At 37.8% G+C, this 23,614-nt stretch overlaps 1 protein-coding gene and 1 pseudogene across 3 annotated transcripts; one reads left to right on the forward strand and one right to left on the reverse strand.

The window, feature by feature from the left end:
* Positions 1-1,334: 1,334 nt before the first annotated feature.
* LOC144313182 (U6 spliceosomal RNA) lies at positions 1,335-1,434 on the reverse strand (annotated as a pseudogene).
* A 765-nt stretch (positions 1,435-2,199) lies between these two features.
* On the forward strand, positions 2,200-17,271 carry CDK1 (cyclin dependent kinase 1). Of its 3 annotated transcripts, none has more exons than XM_077894626.1 (8): positions 2,200-2,286; positions 4,053-4,115; positions 9,604-9,760; positions 10,611-10,734; positions 12,886-13,056; positions 14,251-14,414; positions 14,544-14,685; positions 16,932-17,271. In XM_077894626.1, the coding sequence occupies exons 2-8, from the start codon at positions 4,079-4,081 to the stop codon at positions 17,028-17,030; spliced, it is 894 nt and encodes a 297-aa protein (XP_077750752.1). In that variant the 5' UTR covers positions 2,200-2,286; positions 4,053-4,078; the 3' UTR covers positions 17,031-17,271. The 3 variants fall into 3 exon arrangements, with proteins under 3 accessions (XP_077750752.1, XP_077750750.1, XP_077750751.1); XM_077894624.1 differs by having other exon boundaries at positions 2,271-2,411; XM_077894625.1 differs by lacking the exon at positions 2,200-2,286 and adding an exon at positions 3,292-3,423.
* Positions 17,272-23,614: the final 6,343 nt, after the last annotated feature.

A 23,614-nucleotide genomic window follows, 5' to 3' on the forward strand; every position in this document is an offset into this window, starting at 1 on the left:
AAAAGAAAAAAAAAGCTTATATGCAGTGCCAACTGATCTTTTCCTTTTTTTCTAAATGGAATTCTCTGAAATATAAATATGCTACTTTTTGTAGCACATGCCTTTCCATCCTCTCTTCTTTCATTGTTTTTTCACAACTCCTGGAGAATAGTTCTAAAATAGTTCTGGGGCACTTGGGTGGCTCGGTCAGTTAAGCATGTGCCTTAGACTCAGGTCATGACCCCAGGGTGGAGGATCTCCCCCTATTGCCTGCTTCCTGCTCCACAAGAAGTCTGCCCCTTCTCCCAACTCACGCTTTCTCTATCTTCCTCTCTTTCGGTCTCAGATAAATAAATAAAATCTAAAGAAAAAAAAAATACTTCTCTTGTGCAGCCCCTTAGGACATTATTCAGGGCTCTTCAAGATTCTCATTCCAAACTCTCTTCCCTGCTTCACATCCCAGAGGCCCTGCAGCCTCCAATGGTCGCCTGCCTGTGGACTCCCTGTACCCTACAATTGGAGGCATCCTGAATTATTCAGATAGATTTTCAATGCTTACTGTTTGGAAGCCCCACTCCACAGTTCTTTCTCCAGTGTCTGTTTGAATTTGGTGATTTACCTCTCTCTGTTCTCATGTCACTTTATAGCATAAGTTACAACATAAGTACCATCATAAAATTCTAATCCTGTGTTCTCCCACCCCCAAGCCTAAGCAAGAATTGTATCTGATTAATTTTCTGTCCATAAAGTACTTTAGAGACCCTAAATTCAAGTTGGCCCAAAGAATTAATAAACTGAATTTGCTAAGATGCTAGGATGAATTTACAATAACCCCTTAAAGTTTAAAAACAAAGATAATTGAGTTAAAACGAAAAATCTAGCATCACAGCTATAGAAGCTTGTGATCTTCATGTTGAATGTAAAATGGATATAATGAATTATAAGCTGTTATTAGGTGCTATAAAGTGAATGCCTTGTTGAGGCCTCCCAGAGAGAAATATCTACATGCACTCATTAAAATCAGTACCCTGAACTGGCAGAGAACAGTCATCTTCCCTAGAGTACTTCTCTGGGGTAGTCAATTTTCATTTAAAATGTGAACTTGGGTGTTGAAAAGTAAGTTTTACAAGTTCTTAGGTTCAGGCAGAGATTTCACAACCACCTACCTCCAATGTGAACCCCAAGTGCTCTGTCACCTAGGAGCACAAAATTGTTAAGACCATGTGTTGGTACCACAAATGGTGCCAGATGACAGATGCTTCTCACTGTGTAAAAAAGGTACTAAACACTTACATGCATGTGATATACTAGCTCATTGTTTATCCTAATCTGGGTCTTTTTTTTTTTTTTTTTTTTGGTATATGGAACAGTTCAAGAATTTGTGCGTCATCTTTGCGCAGGGACCAACTTAATCTGTTTTGTTCCAATTTTAGCACATTGCTGTCCAAGCCAGCACCTAATCTGGCTCTTCTGACAGGTCTTTGTAGCGTTCATGGTAATCCATCCTTGTTCTACATTCCATTAAGAGCAGCCCTTATTAGGTGACTCTTATCGCCAGTTCTATTTTATTTTTTAAAGACTGAAAGAATGATGTTCAAGTGCAGACATCTCTCTTAAGGTTATTGTGGAGGGCAGTGAGAGAGAGAGAGAGAGAGAGTTTTTGATACTGAGTTATTTAAAGTATAATTTAGGTCTCCCCCCCTCCCCCAAAGACTTGTGAATTTTTGTGTTCTAAAAAACTAAAATTCTGTTGTGAAAATATTTAAAAATCTAAAAATGTAAAATTTTGTCTTTCATTTTTAAATACATGGAATTTTAAGTAAATGGAAACTTTAAAATTCTAAAAATAAAGTAAAAACAAAGCATATATGCGTGTGTGAAATGGATTCCTTTGGCCCAGCCGGAAAATCACCCACTTAGAAAAACACCATTTACGGTAGCTTTAAGTATTAGAAGTGAAAGTGATGGAATCTGAATGTCAATGTAGCATCGCTTTTGTGATGAGAGAGCTGAGTGCAGTACGTTTTAATTGTGCCAATACTGAACAGGGAAGAACCCGACCCAGGGCCAACAGTAGATTTCCGACGACCAGAAGCAGTAGGACGACGCTCCCCAGCGATGAAAGAAAGCGCCTGCGCTGGGACTCAGTTGGCGCCCGCCCTCCTGCTTTTTCGCCAGCCGCCGTTTCCACCCTCTTTCGCGCTTCGGCCTCCCGGGAAGCCCAGCCCCGAGCGTCGCTGAGCTCCGATTGGCTCCTTTGAAAGTCTACGGGCTGCCTGATTGGCGGGCCCCCGGCCCTTTAGCGCGGTGAGTTTGAAACAGCTCGCGCTCCGCTTCAAAGCTGGCTCTGGGAAGTTGAGGCGACAGCGACGCGGACGTGGAGGCGGCCGCTGCTTTCGCCGCGGGACAGTAAGGCGGGCGGCCTCGCTGAGGTCAGGGTCGTTCCTGCGGGGCGTCTGCGCCGCGGGGCCCGGCTCGGAGGCCGCGGCTGGTGGTGGGAGGCCGCGGGGGGCCGCGCGGGGCCGGGCCGGGCCGGGCCTCCGGATCCTAGGCCGCGCCCTCGCTGGGGCCCCGGGCCCGGCCCTCCGGGGAGGCTGGCGGGAGCCCCGACGCGGCGGGCGCGCTCCCGGGCGGGTGAGGCCGCCGGCCGGCTGAGGAGGCCGTCGGGGCGTGGCGCCGGCCGGACGACGCCGATTGCCGGGCTCCGGCCGGGGCCCCGCGCGCGCCGCCCTGCTCCCTGGCGTGGCCGGCCAGACCCCACCTGGGCCAGGTGCCCGCGTGGGAGCGCCGGCGGGCCCCGCTGGCCTGTGGGCCTCCCCGGGGTTCCCTGCGCCCGCGGCCCTGGCGCGCCCGGAGCTGTGGAGAGACCCGGCCAAGGACAGAACCAGAGGAGGAGGAAGCTCGGGGTGGCCCCTTGACTCTAAGCTGTTGTATGTGCTGTGCCATCGGCCCACAGGGAAGGCTCGGAAACGCCTCGAGAAAGCACATACGCGTGTGCTCAGTATTCCTGATCGGTCTTTGTTTAACACTAGAGCTCCCCATGTGCACACCTGCTTGCTTGCTTCAAAGACCTGGAGGCCTCTGGGTAGGAGACGAAGCTGTGGTGTCGCGGTGCCGGGCCCCAGGGGCAGGGCCTCCAGAGGCTTTGTGAAGCCGCGTCCTCTCTGAGATTGTCACAGCAGCGACACGGAGAGCCGGCGAGGCCTAGGAAACCCAGCTTTGAAAGGCTTGCTCAGAGCGAGCTCGACAGTTGGATTGTTCGTCAGGCATGTTAAATCTGGGCGTCGTAGAAGGGATGATTACCGTTCTGTAAAATTAAAAATGTCTAAGATGGGAACTCCTAGCCAGTGTAGTGCAACTTCGTTCATTTAAAAAGATTTTCTTGCTTCTACTTCTGGCATGACCCCGGAGACCAGTGCGAGCGTCGACTACCCAGTGACCTATGTACGTAATCTTATCAGGGATGAGTGTGTTAGAAAGTCAAGGTAATTCTACTCTGGGCTCCTGAAGTGATGATTTCTTTGGCAAACTTCTCAGCTGAGGACGTCTTGAAGGTCTTGTCAGCCTCTCAACTGACGTTTAAGCAGTCTTGCTGATGGTGGTTGATTATTACGGCCACAGTAGCTCTATTTGTGTCATTAAAACTTTTTTCCTTTTGAATTTTCTTAGAAAAGGGGTACAAATTCAGTCAAATAACATTTGTGGAAATGGCTGGGTATAACTGGCAGAAATTGATGCTCCTTAGAAGTGTTACATAAAGAAACACACTTCTGTTTTTTTGTTTGGGAGGGATAGATAAGTTTGATACCTGAATTTGAGGGTTAATCTGATTGCAAGAAGCAAAGTACTACACTGGCTAAGATATACAAATCCAATGTTTTAAGAGCTAAAAAAAGGTGGAAAAATCTTATTGCAAAGGTCCCTTCCCTTGTAAATGTTTTAACATAATTAGTATTTATGGGAAATTAATACTGCAGTAGACACTGGAAAATGCTTTATACTATCATTAAAAACTTAAAACCATCTTTTGAGTTAGTGGCATATGATCAAATTAATTTTTTCTCTCATTTTAGGATCCTACCGTATCTGTTGATTAACTATGGAAGATTATACCAAAATAGAGAAAATTGGAGAAGGTGAGTGGTTTTAATAATAAAAGAGTTAAAAAATGGTTTGGTAATGCTCTAATATCTGGGACATGAAAACCTGTAAATATTTATTGAAATCCAATCTTTAAGGTGTCCTTCAGTGCTAATGTGCCTTGATTATATGTTCTTTACATGGTAACATAGGAACAAAATGTTCAGATTTCAAGAAAATTGAAATTATTCTGATAGGATTCCCTGCCAACCCTCTCCCATCCCCCTAAAAATCTTATATTTTTTAAGTACTAAACACTTAAAGCAATATTTGTATTTTGAAAACACTATTGAGATCTTGTGTTATGTTTTGGTGGGGAGAGGTTAGGGAAGTAGAATTTTTTTTTTTTTTTTTTAAGATTTTTATTTATTTACTTGAGAGAGCACAAGCAGGGGGAGCTTCAGAGGGAGAGGGAAAAACTGGCTCCTTGCTGAATGAACAGGGAGTCCATGCGGGTCTGTATCCCAGAACTCTGGGATCAGGACCTGAGCTGAAGGCAGACGCTTAATCGACTGAGCCACCCAGATACGCCTAGGGCAGTAGAATTCTATTAAGTTTAATAGTGTACTTTTAATCATGTACAATTCTTTTTAAGTGCTTTTACCCAAACTTTCTAAACTAGTATAATAGACTACTAAACCAATTTATTTATTTATTTATTTATTTATTTTTTAATTTTTATTTATTTATGATAGTCACACAGAGAGAGAGAGAGAGAGAGGCAGAGACATAGGCAGAGGGAGAAGCAGGCTCCATGCACCAGGAGCCCGATGTGGGATTCGATCCCTGGTCTCCAGGATCGCGCCCTGGGCCAAAGGCAGGCGCTAAACCGCTGCGCCACCCAGGGATCCCTATTAAACCAATTTAAATAAATTTTTTAATTTCCCTTGATTTAAATGACATGTCATGTATACCTGCTTAAGCAATTCTAAAACAACTTTTTTTTTTAAAGATTTTATTTATCCATTAGAGAGAGAGAGAGAGAAAGCAGGGGGAGGCTCAGAGGAAGAAGCAGGCTCTCCACAGAGCAGGAACTTGATATAGGGCTTGATCCCAGGACTCTGGGATTATGACTTGAGCTGAAGGCAGGCACTTAAACAACTGAGCTACCCAGGTGTCCCTAAAACCAGTAACTCTTGTATATGATCATTCCCCTCTGTAGTACTTTCATTGAAGTTTTTAAAGAATGTTTATATGGCACAAGTGGAAGGGTAAAAATCCCTTTACTTTTTTTTTTCCCCAAAAAGAATATATAAGTTTCTGTATAAGAGTTGGTATTAACGTTCTAAACTCTATAGGAACAAATGGTACACCTTTATGCAAAGCAATTTGCTATTAGAGTAATTTATGTAGGTCTGTTTGAGGGATATTTCCAATCAGTATATTTTTAGTGTGTTTCAAAACCGTATTTGTACAAGGAATACTACTAAAAGTCTAGGGGCGGAGTACTGGAAAGAATTTAGTAAGATAGTAATGAATAACTTTAGGTAGTGCATGGGTTAGAGATACATTCTTTTTCTTACCAATACTGTATTTTTTTAATCGCTTAAATACTTTCTTAAATCCTCTCAACTAAATTTTGTTTGAGTTGAGAATAAGTTTTGAATAACATATCTAATGTCTTCTACTTTGAGTTTTTCTTAATCCCCAGAGAATCAAATGAGTGGTGATTTTGTTTGTAACAAAAAGTTATTCTTAAAGTGTAAATGTGTTTTCCTTTAAAACTCTGGAACTCCTAACATGCAGGAGGCTACGTATTTGACTTTAGTTGAAATAGAAGCAGTAAAGAATATAATTTCAAATGTTGCCTCATTTCCTTGAGTTAAATGATTCCCATTCTACCATATGATGTCCTCTCAAATTCCCTGTAGAATTTTGGCCTCTGAGCTTCTGACAATTCTGAGCTTCTGGCTGTTCTTTCACATTGGAAAGCCACTCTGCTGCCTTCATTTTCATCTCATTGTTCTAGTCCAAGTGTATTTTGTAGTTCCCTATTTGTTACCCTTAACATCCTTTTTCTTTACTATACTGCAAGTAAGCTTTCTGAAGTTTGGGATTTTGTCTTGTTCACAACTGTTTGAACAGTGCTTGGCAGTAGTGTCTAGCACTATTGGAGATATTCAAATATTTGATAATAGCAGTATCTATTTTTCTATGTGTGTTTTTCTTTGTTTCTTTTTCTGGCTTGTATTGTCTGGACTACTCCAGTGCCTGGCTGTTTTGGATTATGTTGTGGTGGGCATTGTTTTTGAAAAAGTAAATTGTATCATAATACTTTCCCATGGTATTTTCTTTTGCTTTTTGCCAGATACTTAATCAAATTCTAGCACTAAAGTTTTGATATAAAAAGTTAAATTTCTTTCTCTCGACTTTGATTATTTCCAAACATACAGAGAAATTGAAAGATAAATTCAGTGAACTTGTAATACCTTTTGCCAAGATGTTAATTTTGTCACATTTACTTTATTATGTGTGTGTGTTTAGCATTTTTTCTTTTGAGTCACGTAAAGTAAGTTGTAGGGATATGCTTTATTTCTAAATACTTCTGTATGTACTTTCTGAAGAGTTAGCTAATGTTACGCATTCATATTTTTAAAGATTTTATTTATTTATTCATGAGAGCAGAGAGAGAGGGGGGAGAGAGAGGCAGAGACAGAAACAGGCTCCATGCAGGAGGCCTGACATGGGACTCGATCTCAGGACCCCAGAATCACGCCCTGGGCCGAAGGCTGGCGCCAAACCTGCCACCTTAGTCTTTTTAAATTTAGAATAATCCTCTTGACTTTTCCACCTTGACACTTGAACTTTTTGACAACTTGATTCATGTCTTAAATACATCTAGACTTTTCTTGTTATCTAGAATTTTCAGTTATTACAAAGATGTTCTCTGGTTTCTTCTGAATTACAAAGATCTGAGTATTGTCACATTCTGTCATAAGAAAATGTTTTTTTGGATCATAGAGAGTAGCTATCTATATCCGTGATGTGGGACCTAACTTGGCCTTCATTCACTCACTAAACATTAAAGTTTTTGTGCTTATCATTTAGTCTCCATAACTTGATCATAACTAACATTTTTAAATTTAATAATATGTAGTCCATTTCAGAGTATATACTATGCATTTTCATAAATAATTTTTATTGCTTAACCATTAGAATCATTCTGCTTCGTTTAGAGCTTTGTATGTGTAGTTATAAAAGTAATGGTTCAGAGTGCGAAAGAAGAGGCAGAGCATTTGTGATGTCTAAATTGAATAAATACTAAGTGTTATCTATCAGTTAATTCTTCTGAGTAAATTTTAGGCCCAGATGAGATTGTACATTTGAAGGAGAGAGGAATGAATACTAAGGGGAAGAATTAGTTCTGAATTTACCATTAACTGCTTATTAGACGACATCATGATGTATTTGCATGCAAATTACAAATCTTTTTGAGTTTGCTTTAACAGTGTGCCAGATAATTATGCTACTGACTTACCTACTTTTGTGTTTTATGATGCAAGTATAATTGATGTCCAAAAAATGGACAGACTTTAAATGAACAGAAGGTTACTTACTTTTAAGAATGGTTGTGAAGATCAATAAAATAGAGTTTTTAAAAAATCTGGTATAATTTTGGTTATCCAAAAGTCAAACTAAGGGGCACCTGGATGGTTCAGGTGGTGAAGTGCCTACCTTTGCATCAGGTTCCCTGCTCGGTGGGGAGCCTGTTTCTCCCTCTCTCTCTCTGTCAAATAAAGTTTTTTTAAAGAACAAAATAAAACAAAAGTCCTACTTAATCCAAATTTAATCAAAATAATGTAAAATGGCTTTTAGGTCAAATTAGGTCTTTGAAATCACACCAATATTTAGGAAGACAGACTATTGTATAGAATTTCTCTATTTAAAACAAAATTAGAATAAAATTTATATAACATCACCAAACTATCCTTAATATTCTAGTTAAGCCAGTAGATTATTTATTTATTTATTTTTAATAAATTTATTTTTTATTGGTGTTGAATTTGCCAACATACAGAATAGCACCCAGTGCTCATCCCGTCAAGTGCCCCCCTCAGTGCCCGCCACCCAGTCACCCCCACCCCCCTGCCCTCCTCCCCTTCCACCACCCCTAGTTCGTTTCCCAGAGTTAGGAGACTTCCATGTTCTTTCTCCCTTTCTGATATTTCCTACCCATTTCTTCTCCCTTCTCCTCTATTCCCTTTCACTATTATATTCCCCAAATGAATGAGACCATGTTTGTCCTTCTCCGATTGACTTACTTCACCCAGCATAATACCCTCCATCCACGTGGAAGCAAATGGTGGGTATTTGTCGTTTCTAATGGCTGAGTAATATTCCATTGTATACATAAACCACATCTTCTTTATCCATTCATCTTTCGATGGACACCGAGGCTCCTTCCACAGTTTGGGCCAGTAGATAATTTGATAGTAGTTCTTAGCCTTTTTCTAAATATTGCTACCTTTGAGGAAACTGATAAAAGCTACAGAATAGATTTCCTTAGAAAAGTGCACTCTAATCACTTTTGAAGTTATACTGATGTTCTAGAAAAATAGGTCATTCAAAATTTTATGTAAAGTCAAAGGGTTCAAGATCTCCTATTTTCTAACCTCAGTTTAAAGATTTTGTTTAAGATTTTTTTTATTTTTTAAGTAAGCTCTGTGCCCAACATGGGGTTTAACCTCATGACCCTGCAAGGTCATGCTCTACCTATAGAGTCAGCTAGGCATCCTTCCAACTTCAGTTTAAAAAGCATTTACCTGGGAACTGAATGGATTCTGTATATGAACTTTTTAAGCTAACTAGTCTATCTCCCTTAATGTTGGCACTTCTGTTCTTGGTATCCACCGGCCTCCTGCCCAAGATCCCTTATATTGACATTGTTGCTCATTATCTGAAGCTTTTATATCAGAATCTCTGTTCTTGTTAACTTCCAAATGGGTGTGAGGCTTTTGTACTGTATAGTCGATATTTTGAACTTTAATAGATTTAATAAATATTTAGTAAAATGTTTTAGCCCCACTCTTTTCTAGATGAGGATTATTGACTATTTGAAATGCATAAAGCACTCTACACAGTTTTCTGAAAGTCACAGTGCCTCTGGTTAATAATTTCTCAGCCCAAATCTTTACTATTTGACGCTGCTTTATTGTTGGATGGGGTACTTGAGAAGAGAATAATTCCAATCTGCAAAGGATTCATTTTCTTCTCTACAATGTGCTGGGAAATTATTGGTTATTTAAATTTAAGGGAAAATTGTAACAACTACATGAATTTTATTTCTAAACTATAGACACGATAGGTTGTAGTTGCCCTCAATTTCCTTTTCGAAGTGATGAGGGTATAATTATGACTAAGATATTTCCTATCTGGTCACAGAGACATTTCTATAATATGACACTTTATGGGATTCAGTCATTTTTTTAAAATCTTAGTTTGTGGAGGGTGTCATATAGTAGACATTTACTTTGTCTATTTCAGGTACCTATGGAGTTGTGTATAAGGGTAGACACAAAACTACAGGTCAAGTGGTAGCCATGAAGAAAATCAGACTAGAAAGTGAAGAGGAAGGGGTTCCTAGTACTGCAATTCGGGAAATTTCTCTATTAAAAGAACTTCGTCATCCAAATATAGTCAGGTATGGTATATCTGAATTTAAACCATTTTCCGCATACCAGTTCAAATGTGAATGTCAATGTGGAAATTTTTACATTTGCTTAATATCTGGTCTAACTTTGCTGAGCGGAATAGGAGCCTACTATTTTCGTTAATTGAAAAGGTCAGACATAGGAAGATTAGGCTTAAAGCAGGAGCAGGGTCAGAGGAGTGTGATGATAAGAGATTAGTATTGGGGGCTGGAAAATCAAGGTAAACTGGCCAAGGGAGAAAAGGAAATACTTAATACTTTCTTGTAGGCCTTTATCACCTGTACTGATCTGAGCTCTGGTCCTTGAAGACCCCCAATCAGATTCCTAAGACGGGTAGCTAGGTCAGATGAAAAAGAACAGTGTTGGACTGGTGTTTGGGGGTTTGTTTCCTAGTAGTCCAAGTTAAGGTTTAATTACATTTTTGTGGGACTGGAGATAGCTACTATTAAGGGTTCCTAGTAAGTTTTAAATTTTAAAATTTTTATAATTCACTGAAAAGCTCTGAGCAACAAGTAATTACCCTAGAAATTTTTGTTTTTTAAGAAATTTTCTTTTGAAATATAAGTGGTTTGGTAGCACCTTCAGCATAATAAACTTAATTTTCAGGTGCTGCCCTGAGTATCCTTTCTCAAATTCTAGTTTAGTACTAAGGTTTTCACTACTAGGAAAGCTACCCATCTTTTCTTTGCCAAAACAGTATGTATTTTTTGTTACAGAAAATTTCTTAACAGCCCTACTTTTTGTGATAGCCACTGCTAAATTTATGGATGTTTTATTTTGTAAGAGGTCAAAAGTATTTGGTAGATTTTTTTTTTTCCACAAAATTATTTTATTCTCCAGTCTTCAGGATGTGCTTATGCAAGATTCCAGGTTATATCTCATCTTTGAATTCCTTTCCATGGATCTCAAGAAATACTTAGATTCCATCCCTCCTGGTCAGTTCATGGATTCTTCACTTGTTAAGGTAATAAGCTTACTTAATTTTATTAGTATTTATCCACTGTGTCTACTGTATAGAAGTTCTGTATTTTGGGGACATATGCTTGGAAAGAGTGTAACTTCAGTTAAATTATAAATGTAATTTTTTAAAAAGCATTGAACTCTAAAAGTAGAAGTCTTAACTGCCAAACCACTCCTCAGATAGGTAGCCATTATTAGTTTTTTAGTAGTCTTACAGATACTTGTGTGTCCTTTGGGTATACACACACAGTTTTACAAAACAGCCCCTTTTTTTGTGAGACATTCACCATAGAGGTTTTGCCTGTCTATCAGTGTTTGGTCTGTTTATTTATTTTTAAAGATTTTATTTATTTGAGAGTGAGCATGAGCAGGGGGGAGGGGCAGAGGGAAAGGGGGAAAGCAGACTCCCCACTGAGCAGGGAGCCCAAGGTGGGCTGATCCCAGGACCCTGAAAGCACATGATCTGAGCCCTTTGCCAAAGGCAGATGCTTAACTGAGTGAGCCACCCAGGCACCCCTGGATCTGATTATTTAAACCAATTCCATACTGATAGACATTGAAGTTGTTTTCCAGCTGGTGATTCATGCTGTCATGAATCATGCTGCAGCAAATCCTTACGTTTATTTATCTTTTGCAACTTTATAGAATAAATTTTTTTAAAGTATTTACTTACTTATTTTTTTGAGACAGAGTACCAGGGAATGTGCAAAAGTGGTGGGAAGTAGCAGAGGGAAAGGGGAAGCCGACTCCATTTTGCACAAGGAGCCAGATTTGGGGCTCAGTCTCAGGACCCTGAGATCAGGACCTGAGCTGACACCAAGAGCAGAATGCTTAACCGACTAAGCCATCCAGGCGCCTCTAGAATACATTCTTATAACTTGAATCAGTGGGTTGGAGATGTATTTAAGTAATCTCTACACACCCAGTGTGGGACTCAAACTCAAAACCCCAAGATCAAGAGTTGTACTCTCTTCTAACTGAGCCAGCCAGGTGCCCCAGCCTATACGTGGTCTTCACTGACATTTCTATTAGGGTATTTTTTCACTGGTCTCTAAGGTCCTTTCTGCTAACACATTGATAATATTCCCTTTATTCCTTTATATATGCCATTAATAATTTTTATAATATATTTAATCTTGTACATGACTTTTGGACTTTAAGCTTATATGTCTTAAGTCTCGCTCAAAGATCATGTATATTAGAACATATCTTTCTAGTAAGTTGCCACACCTCCTTTTTTGTTTTTTTGTGTGTGTGGATGGATCAAAGGTTTATTTATTTTTTATTTTTTAAAGATTTATTTATTTGAGAGAGAGTTTGTGGGGAGCAGGGGGCAGAGGGACAGAGAAGGACACTAAGGACACTCCCCACTGAGTGTAGAGCCCAATGTGGGGCTTGATCTCATGACCCTGAGGTCTTGACCGGCCAAAATGAAAAGTTGGATACTTAACCAACTGAGCCATCTAGGTGCCCCTCAAAGGTTTATTTTGGTATAGGAATTAGGGCTCTTGATTTTTTTTTTCCCCCATAGGGCTAGCCATTTGTTCTAACTTTATAAGTCAATACGGTTACTATGTATACTTCATATTTCTGTAATACCTGGTTGCTTCAAATGATAATTACATTGTTTTGGCAACACTTGTACAATATTTTTTCTCTGAGCTAATCGCATATTATGATAATTGTCTCTATTTAAATATATAATCATAATATTCTGTTTGTCTTTTTTTTGGAATCGTGACCAGTACTACCAAAGAGAAAATTAATATGTAATGATAAGGAATAGAAATGGACCAACCTTATTCAAAATAAAAATAGAGTTGCTATAAGCATATATACAAAAGTTTAAAAAACTATTTGTATAGACCTTATGAGTTAAGAATTGGGGACAAAAAAATAGTAGAAGACTAAATGAGTTCAGATGGATGTGTCCATAAGGAAAATATCTTTGTCTCAAGTGTACAAACAGGATGCTGTATATCAATTCGCTTCCCACTCCCAAATGCTGCTTGTCAGTCTCAAAAACCTGAAAACTTTTGTGTTAAATTATTTCCCTGCATTATAATTTCTTAGATCTTTGAAATAAACTCACCAAGATTATTTAGAAAATCACTATGTGGGACATTTAAGTTTCTAACTTACTTTCTTCTTCCAGAGTTATTTGTACCAAATCCTACAAGGGATTGTGTTTTGCCACTCCAGAAGAGTTCTGCACAGAGACTTAAAACCTCAAAATCTATTGATTGATGACAAAGGGACAATTAAATTGGCTGATTTTGGCCTTGCCAGAGCTTTTGGAATACCTATTAGAGTATACACACATGAGGTATGTAGAATAGTGTTTTGTGATGGCTGGTTTATTTTCTGTATTTGTTCATTAAGTCAAGCAAGAATCCATGAGAAAGATTTCCATCCTGCCAGCATGAATTTATTGCCTTTCAGCTCCGAACTCACCCTTCATTGCATGGAATGTGAACATCTTACTGGTACCTTTAAATATTCTTTGCCAGCTGGTGTGATGGCAGTAGAAGGTGCTAGAGAGGCACTTGCAGGAAGGAAAGGATTTTCCTTGCTACAGTTCTAAGAGTTATTTCTTATTAGTGTCTTTTTCTAACCCTCTGTTATTTAATAATTCTTTTTAGTAAACTTTCCCCATGCAAATCATTGCATGTGGTTTCTGTCTTCTGATTGAATCCTTTCTGGTATACAATCAAATTGGTTAAAGGTTTTGTTGCTTAAGGGTTACTGTTTCAGATACGTTTTAGAAGCTACTAAATATAATCAAGTTTTGTCAGTGTTCTACAGAGGACTTGGCATTTCATTTGTTACTTCCAGAGCCAAAGGGAGTGTTGACTTATATAGTAAGGGACTGCTGGAAGACGGTTTTCTGTGTCATTGTCTATCCCTGGGCCCAAAGACTGTCTCAAATCAGAACTTATAACAGTGCTCATTTGGTTAGATGTCTTGGCTTCTTTTTATCATTTTTTCCCATGGCTATATAAAAAAAGTAAAGATTATTTGGTTCCTATTGGCTTAAGCAGATGCTACTGATCTCATTAAGTTAGAGATATTTTTTCCAGCCTGATAAATTATGGATACTAAAATAGTAGATCAGCTCTAGACCACTAATAAACTACTATTTGACTTAACTCATGTTTTTAGCATGTAAGCAGTATACATACATGCAGTGCAGTGTCATGCCCAAATCAATCATCAGTGACTTTTTTTCTAAGTGAATGCTTATTTGACTATTTTGATTCTTGCACTATAATGATTTGAAAAGCTAGAAAAGGGCTGATATGCTTTTATGTTTTTTTAATTCCCTTGTGACTAGGACTTACAAATGAAATATTTGTCTTCCATTTATTTTGTGTATAGTTAATTGACTTTCAAACAATATTATCAGAGGCAATCATGGAACTTTTTAAAGGACAGCCATACTGAAATATAAATATTAATATTTATATTTAGTAGTTCAATGCACTGCATTTATTCATTGTAAAAATTTGCTTTGTAACAGGTAGTAACACTGTGGTATAGATCTCCAGAAGTATTGTTGGGGTCAGCTCGCTACTCAACTCCAGTTGACATTTGGAGTATAGGTACCATATTTGCAGAGTTAGCAACTAAGAAACCACTTTTCCATGGGGATTCAGAAATCGATCAACTCTTCAGAATTTTCAGGTATTTTTGTCTTATATTTAAGCTTTTAAGAACTTTCAAATGAAATAATAATGAAGGCAATGTGTATGTAATACTAAGATTATATTTATGCTTTAGCTAATATTTTTTTGTTTTGCTATGGCCTTTTAGAGCTTTGGGCACCCCCAATAATGAAGTGTGGCCAGAAGTGGAATCTTTACAGGACTATAAGAATACATTTCCCAAGTGGAAACCAGGAAGCCTGGCATCCCATGTTAAAAACTTGGATGAAAATGGCTTGGATCTGCTCTCAGTAAGGAGACCCTTTATACTGACTTCAACAGTATTGATTCTGAATGTACCTGGGAAATAGAAAACTAATATACATTGAGCTAGGCACATAACTATTATGCCTCTTATGTTTAGTGTATTACTGGCTCCATTTTAGATACCAAGAAACACTAGTGGTTTTGAGAGGTTTTAGCCTTAGTTGTTGTTTCATTTTTTTTAATCTTTTAGGTAGCTATAGATACTCTGAAGGAGAGGCCAGGGTTAATACACCTTTACTTTTAAGTAGCTGGTTTGTAGTAGCCTTCCTTTATAACTATTTGTCTCAGTGTTTACTACTTTATAGTTTATCTGAGACATAGGTGTTTTCATTATTGCTTGATATTTTTATTTATTTTTTTTAAGATTTTATCTGTTTATTCATGTGAGATCCAGAGAGAGACAGAGACATAGGCTGAGGGAGAAGCAGGCTCCATGCAGGGAGCCCGATGTGGGACTAGATCCTGGGACTCCAGGCTCATGCCCTGGGCCGAAGGCAGGTGCTAAACCACTAAGCCACCCAGGCATCCCTATTGCTTGATATTTTTAGTTGTTAAACCCTTTTACTGCATGAACTCTCATTTCCCACTTTGTGCCTCATTTCTACATCAGAAAGGTTAGAAGGATTAATGTAATTCTTAAAAAAAAATTTTCCCCTTTACTAACTTGTCGTTCCCAACTCATAGTTGTTTTCTTTAAAAACAAGACAAAAAAATCTATTAGGATAAAAAATTGTCCTAGGCCTGCTTTAAGAAAATAGTTGTAGAACAACGTTTAAATATTGAGCTTTTTAGACAGAACTAATTTTTATGAATCTCAGTGAATATAATTACAGGGAAAAAAATAAGGTTTGGGTAGGTTTCTTTTTTTTTCTTTTTTTTTTTTTTTTTGGGTAGGTTTCTAAACAAAAAATAATTTCTGTATTATCCTGTAAATCTTCTAATTGGTCTTTGGGCTCCTTTCAGCATTTATAAATCATTATGCCACCAAATTCAGCTTGGATTTCCAAGTGGCTTGCAGTGAAGTCCGAAGTCCTTTATCTGTCATTCAGATGTTTATATATTGATATTGTTGATTTGACTTAGAGGGTCTTCCATATCCTGAGCTGAATCTGTCTTTTTCACATCTGTAATTCTTGAACACAGAGAATTTCACTTCAGTCAATGAAACAAAAACCAAATACTGTGAATCATGGTTCCTTAGTCTAGCTAATCTTGACCTCTTTGACTGGATCATGATTTGATATTAGGGGCTGTCCTGTACATTGTAAGATATTTTAACAGCATCCCAGTCCTTTGCCCCATAGATAACAGGAACATATTCCTCTCCATTGTATCAACCCAAAATGTCTCCAGACACTGCCAGATGTTCCCTGGTAGGCAGAAACCCACCCAGATGAACCACTGCTGTAAATCATCAGACTTTGTTTCAGAGTTAAACTCCTTAACTATATAAGAACTTGAGCAAGTTATTTAACATCTGAGTCTCAGTGTCCTCGTTGTAAAATGGGACCAGTACATAGCTTTTGTTGTGAGGATTAAGGAACATAGTATGTCTGCCAAGCACTTAATATAGTCCTTGATACATGATAAGAGTTCAAAAGGTTACTAGAGGGTAAAAGTATATCTAGTCCGCTTATTGATTTGGTTTTCTTTAAGATAAAATGTAAAATCAATATTAAGCTTTATGTAGTCTTTTCTGGTGATGTGTAAATTAAAACTTTAATACTAGATTGTCTGACCATAATTTAGTGACTCATTTTAATTGTGTTTATAACACATTGTGCTCTTGTTCTGTTTTTATTTGGAACTTGCTGGAAGCTACATTAGAAACCACTATAGTTAATTGCCACCATTTCAAGAATGTTATAAATAACTCTAATGGCCATTTAATTCTCAAAGTAAATATAATTAACTAGATATCTTTCTAAAATTTATGTCCTGGTTTTAAAGCTATTTCTGAATGCTTGTGTCTTAAAGCATAATTTGTAACAAAAAGAGGTTATTGAGATATCTATATTTTAAAAAATAGGTTATCTGGAGCTAGAGGGTGAAGTATGGCGAATGAGGCATTTATGTGGTTGGTATTGAACTAATGGAAATGCTTCTGTAGTAGTTTTTTATTAAAAGTATTATGGGTTATTGGTAGAAAAATTAAGGATTTATGGAGTTTTTTTTAATGGTTCATTTCTTAAATAAATAACTTTTTTTTCTTTTTATCTTTCCCCTTCAGAAAATGTTAGTCTATGATCCTGCCAAACGAATTTCTGGCAAAATGGCATTGAATCATCCATATTTTAATGATTTGGACAATCAGATTAAGAAGATGTAGCTTTCTGACAGTTTCCATGTATCAAGAACAGATAGTTACATTTTTACTGTTAACTTTGTCTATTTTTGTTTGTGTATTTTTCTTTGTTGTAAACTTAAGCTATACTTCATCTTCTGATTTCAAAAGTGTAACTTAAAAATGTAAATATTGTTCTATATGAATTTAAATATAATAATTCTGTATATGTTTATAGATCTCACTGTAACAACTGTTTGTTACCATAATAAAACTATAAATCTAGTATTGATGTCAGGAATTTAAAAAATTTTGAGTTAGCTTAAATCATATCAAATCTTAGAGATTGGTTTTCCTGTAGTTAGAACCACTAAGATTTAGGAAAATGTGCTAATTTCAAAAGTTCATAAAGCTTTGAAGTCTTTTGATGCTCTGTGTTTAAATTTTGTCAGTTGCTTGCTTTGGAGGGGTAACTGTACACCTGCCTAAAGATAAGTATTTTTCTGCTGGTATTTCAATTTGTGACCTAATGTTTAAGCATTCAGAATGAGAAAACTATCCAGATTTGAGAAATGATGCTAAATTTATAGAGGTTTTCAGTAACTTATAAAACTAACATTAGAGCATGCCAAAGTTTGTGAAGTTTTACAGTCAGAGATCAAGGGCTGCTCACAGCAGGGAAGAACATTTAGAAAATTTATGAACTAGCCTATTTTTAGGTAGGTTTTGAAAGCTATTTGTCTAAGTGAATTCTTTTGCCTTGGCCAGAGGTAATAACTAGAAAAAAGAGTTGCTCATCTTGGCTTCCAAGTCTGACTTGAAATCTGTTTGTAAATTTTGACATAATTTTTGCCTTTTATCAGCCTTAGAAGATTCTAATTTACAAGTATTTAGCTAAAATCACTAGCCTTAAAATTGTTAAATTAATAGTCCTGCTTATTGTGATTCCTATCTATAAGGAGCCTAATTTAAATTACTTGTTATAGCCAAGAGAAATGTCTATGGGAAGTTTTATCCTTCCTAGTGTACATCTATCTGTTATCTAACCATAACCCTCTTTTTATCCTGGTTACCTATGGCTGGAATGGGCATTCCTGTGTTGTTGGTTGCATAGGTAATGTGTGATCAACCTAATCTACATTGTCTTGGAATTTTTGCACTCTAGGAGAAAGTGTGGGTTATTTTCTTTGGTAATGGGATTTGTAAGATGAGAAATTTGTTGGCCTTGTTCTAGGTCCTTTGGTAGAAGCCAGCCTGCTATTATTAAGAGAATGCAGAACCTAGAAATGGAAGTTGTTTGGGGTCACAATGTAAAGAGTTCAGATTTCATGGTGGGAATTTGGTAAATGAAAGGTCACACAGAAGATTTCATTGAGATGGTGAAATGACATATCTACAGACTTGAATATTCTTACCTATAAAGCGGAATGTTGGATTGGTTCTGTTTTTCAAATTGTGGATTGCAGTGGCTCAGGACCCTCCTCATCCTCTCCCTTCCCCGTCTCCAAAGAAGACTGGAAACTCCATGTATCCTCTAGAATAATTTCTTGGTACTTCTGTTTCAGTAATGTATAGATACATGAGAGTTACAAATGTTTAAGGCTTTCTGGATTTGGTAGAAATTGTATGCAGCCTCACGGTGATTGCTCCATGGAGTCTAATTTGAAAAGTCAGAAAGGCCTCAATTTAGAGCCTACCTTGTGGACCAGGGAAATGAGATGGTAGAGCTGATCAACTGCTGTAATGAGTGTCCTACTTATTTGTGGAGTCCTTATCTCAGCTTCAGTGGCTGAGTGAAAAGTTACTGAATTCGGTCCCCCCTCATCTTGTGCATATTTTTAAATTGGCTTGTGCTATGGTGCTTGGGAGTAATTTTAAAATGGAACGTGTCTCTGGGCCAGTAGCTCTTAAATATTTTGTACGCTCAAAACACCTGAGACTAATTCTAACATTTCTGAGCAATTCTGAAGTTGAAAATTGGGAAATGTATCCTAGGAAACTATTTTTTCAGAAGTTCGCCAAGCTGATGCTGATGCATCCAGTTATCTGTTGGTGATGTTTAACAACTTTGGACCTACGTCTAGTATTGTCTTAAAATTTCATGGCATCAGGTAGTATCTTTAACTTGTTCTATTTCTGTTTCAGTCTGTATCCTTTAGTGAGGGGAGGTGGCTATATATTTTGTCACCAATGTAAGACTTTCATATACACTTGAGTATAGCACTGTGACAATTGTCCTATGTTAGCATTGTCCCTAGTCTATACAGGAGGTTTTTTTTTTTTTTTTTTTTTTTAAGTTTAAATATAAAAGCAGTAATGATACAGAGGTTAACACATAATGTATAATCTTGACTATATAGCATATGTAGATGTAATGTTCTGAAAAAAATAGTATTTTAGAATTGAGTTAATAAAATGGCCTAATAAAAGGTCCTTTGGGGACTTAGATTAACAGGCTTAAATAATTTCTAATCAGCAAAATAGCTCTTAACTGGAAAACTTGGATGGAACAAACTTTTTTTTACATCAGTGTGTTTAGCAAACTGCTTTATAATCGGTCAACTGCAGTCCCATCTCTCTAAGTAATTGGCACATTCACAGGGGTCAGTGGGGCTCCTAGGACCATAGAGTCATTTTGCATGTGGATGGAACAGAGACACTTAGGAATGAGTGTGAAGAGTCATTTAAATAGGTTTGGGACAAAATGGGTAGAGTATTGAATGACTAAGAAAAAGGAAAGGATGGAGGGATAAAAAGTAAAAGACCTTGAAGGGGAGGGATTTCTGACTTAAAAGTAGCATCTAATAGAAGGTAGAGGTGGGGTAGCAATGGTATTGGCAAGCATTGTCGTTTTAGTTCGTTCAGTGAAGTTTAACGATGTGTTTGAAAACAAAGGTAGATATTTTCAGTCCTGTGCCTTAGTGTAAATTTCAAGTTTCTAAGATACCTCAAAAACTCCAGAAGAGGAGGGGGAGCCTGGGTAGCTCAGTTGTTTAAGCATCTGCCTTCGGCTCAGGTTGTGATCTCAGGGTCCTGGGATCCAGCCCAGCGTCGGGCTCCCTGCTCAGTGGGCAGTCTGCTTCCTCCCTCCATTTGCCCCCGTCCCTGCTCTTGTCCTCCCTCAAATAAAATCTTTTGAAAAAACTTCAGAAGAAATGTATTGTGAGTTATGCACTTGGTTGTTGAAGAGGAGAAAAGGTCTCACAATATGCTGAATGTCTGCTTTTCCAATTTGCATTAGGAACTCCTGGAGAGCTAGTTAAAACATTTCTGGTCTATGCCCAGCTTCCTGTAGGTTTCATGTGGCAGGGAATATGCTTTCTTAACAAGTTCCCAGGTGATGATGCTGATGGTCCAGGGACCAGAGTTTGAGAATCACTAATGAGTAGTTCTCAGAATTCCAGAGAACTGAAGAGAAGCTCAGCTATTTGGCCAACATGTTGGGTTTGTTAGGGGGAAGTACAGGAGGTGCAGGAGAAATGGGCCTAAAGTCAGAGATACATTTAAAGGTCAAACTGGAATTTCAACCTAAACCTTCCATTGTTATTGTTGAGGAAAGTGAAGGTGTGATGTAAAGGTTCAAGGCTTTAGAACCAGAGAGGTTAGGGCTTGGCTCCAGTTCTGTCATTTCTGTCTGTGACCTTGTATAAGTTACTCAATGTATGTGAGTTGGTTTCCTCATTTATACAGTGGAAGTAATAGAACTTATTGTTTATATAAATACATGTAATGTTTATATAAATAGAGAGAGGATTGTAGGATTGTTGTCAGAGTTCGTTTTGCCAGGCATCCTGCATATATAGGACATGTCCATTTTTGCCAGGATTCCCTAAATGTCCTTTTTTCAATATATTACAAAAAATTGAGCAGTTAGTGCTATTTTTCTGCTATAGTAATTGGTGCTTAAATCCATTAAATAGCAACACTAGATGGGAGAAAGAGTATAGATAAGGTTCCTAGAACAAGGTAATTTCATTGCACCCTTAGTTTTTCTCGTTGTCTCTTAAAGCACTTCTTTTACTTTGTCCTTCACTAAAGTTGTAAGTCTAGTGAGGGCGGGGACCATGTCTTGTTCTTTCATCCTCCCAGCCCTTGGTCTAGTACCTCAAGCATTTAAGTTTGCCCCGTGGTAGTGGCACCTCACTTTCAGTAACAGTTGAATCTGAGTTGTGAGCAGCCACTTGGTTTAAGTGTCTATCCTCTGTTTTCACAGCAACTTTATAATGGAACAGGCATTCGTTTTACAGATGATGAAACTAAGATTTGTAGGATCTTAGTTAACCTAGGTAACTAAGGTAACCTCCCAAGGATCCCAAGGCTAGTAAATGCCAGAGCAAGGAAGGATCTGGGCTTTTGCTTCTAACTCTGGTCTTTCCATGGCATCATGTTGGTTCTTAAGATAAATTCATAAAGTTTCTAGTAGTTAAAGCTTAAGTGTATCAAGTTTCAAAAACTTAAGAAGAAAGAACTGAAGAATGCAGGCAAAGAACTAAAGCCAAGGCAGTTCAGATGCCAAGGAACACCAAGCTCAGTGTTGTCAAAACCAACATGACAGGCCTACAGGTCTCTTAGCACCAAAGCTCCTGACACATTATCAGAAACCTCCACCTCAAGGTTGAAAGGACCAAGGTCACCAAAGTAAGAACAGTTTTTAGACTAGTCCATTTCCTATCCCATTTTAGGTAGCAATATCCCTTTCTCCTGGGGGAAGCCCGCTACTGCATGCAGTCTTTTTGGGCTTCTTAATTCTGGCTCTCCACTCCTCGTTGCTAAGGATGACTGAGATTGGATCGGTCACAGTATACCACAACCCAGCAGCAGTGATTGGTTCAAGAGGACCTAAACAAGACCCATCAGGGTTCTTTTTGTTACAGAAATCTTGAGAGAATGAAGTCCTCTTTCTACTGATATTGTTAACCTGAGAACATGACTACCACCCTAACTGGAGCTGCCTAAGCTGAGAAAGTAATAGATTCCTGGAGCTGTATAATGTCCCTGGTTCTGGTCCTGAGGCCCTGGTTCCTGCAGTGCTGCTTTAAAATTGTATAAGCTACTCAGTATTCCTGGTAGGTGTAGGGATTGTGGGTTTTGTTTTGTTTTAGCTTAATCTAGTTTGAGTTGGGGTTCTGTTTAAACCTCAAGAGTCCTGACTAATTCAGCTGTCAGTATTAAGACAATTGGATGAATAAGTTTAAGTGAGCCCTTAATTTAAGCACCCTTGTAGTTATAAATTCTTACACAATTAAGTATCTTCCTTCTTTGAAAGCTCTTTCTCATAATCATAGTTTTCACTGTAGCTTCTAGTACTGGTTGTGTAGAATGGTACTGATAAAAATGTATGCCCATTGACCTTTCAAAGAACCTAAAAACTTTGGGGGAAATGTTTGTATTATGGATACTTATTCTATCAGGAGTAGAAATCTGTAAAATCCACTTTTCTGCAGGCAATTTCTTTTCCTCGAGATAGGATTTCACAACCATGCTCTACTTCTGTTAAGAAAACAGTGCAATAAAAGAGTAGAATGTATTTGGAAAATTTATTTGCTAATGAGTATTAGTTCTTTATATTTGCAAAGAACTTTATCGTAATTAAGTAGCATACGCTATTTCAGTAGACAGAAGCTTCCTATACTATAAAAGTGTCTTGAACTATAAAACCACAAGAATAATTATACCATAACACATTCTTTATAATACAGAAAGAAAAGATACACTTCCCAGCTGAACATAGCCATTTGTCTCAGTGGTTCTGGTATTATGACAAACATATTTATGTGCAAGAAAATATAAATGTGTTCTTCATGAAGTGTGTTCACTGCTTCAAGGATCCAAATGGGAAGCAGAGCATTTGCTCCATCTTAAATCTTGCTAGAATTTGAACATAGTTTTAGAAGTGCTTTTTGGCTTATTTGAAATACTTCTCATGCACAAGCACTAATGGAAAACGGCTCAGAACATAAAAAGATTGCAAATTTCCAGGTGAACACAGAATGTTTTTTTTGACCCATCAACATCAATTTGAAGCCCCATGAACTGGATGACAAATGTAATGTGAATTATATGTTGGGAACTCTTAATTAGCCATGCTTCTAGAAGGTCATAGCAGGTTGGATAACCTTAAAGAACAAATGTCACCTTTCTTGCCCCAGATTTTGGCATTTGCTGTGTGACCCACCCACTTAGCAATAAATTAATTAGTGAAATTGTAGAATTGAATGGAATCTCCCAGACATCAATTTAATTCTTATTTTCCCAGGAGGAACCTATGGATTTCAGCAACAGAGAGAAATTAGAACCTGGATTTTCTGATTTCCAGTTTAAAGAGATTTCTACTCTGCTTTAGATTAGCTCTGACAGTGAACTGGGGTCAATACGAAGTCAAGAAAGGAATGTATTTTAAGGATGAAATATTCAGGCAGAAAACTCTAGTGATGAGAAAAAAATAGTAGATCAGAGAAAGTTATATACATTTTTAGTTCCTAGAAATAAGGGAAAAAGCCAACAATGCAAGTAACACATTCATGCCAGTCACATGGTACAGGATAGGAACTGGGTGTCTTGTTTGCAAAAGCAGTAGCAGTTTTCATTCTCTACTCCCCTTCAGAGGATGATCTGGAACTTAAGTCCCA

Source organism: Canis aureus, chromosome 4 (assembly GCF_053574225.1).
Source record: "Canis aureus isolate CA01 chromosome 4, VMU_Caureus_v.1.0, whole genome shotgun sequence".
In the NCBI taxonomy this organism is placed as follows: Eukaryota; Metazoa; Chordata; class Mammalia; order Carnivora; family Canidae; genus Canis; species Canis aureus.

Excerpts from the sequence above, each read along its gene's own strand:
- CDK1 (XM_077894626.1), top strand. The coding sequence starts at position 4,079 with ATGGAAGATTATACCAAAATAGAGAAAATTGGAGAAG. Across the intron at positions 14,415-14,543 it reads CAACTCTTCAGAATTTTCAG|AGCTTTGGGCACCCCCAATA; the intron begins GTATTTTTGTCT and ends ATGGCCTTTTAG. Across the intron at positions 14,686-16,931 it reads ATGGCTTGGATCTGCTCTCA|AAAATGTTAGTCTATGATCC; the intron begins GTAAGGAGACCC and ends TTTCCCCTTCAG.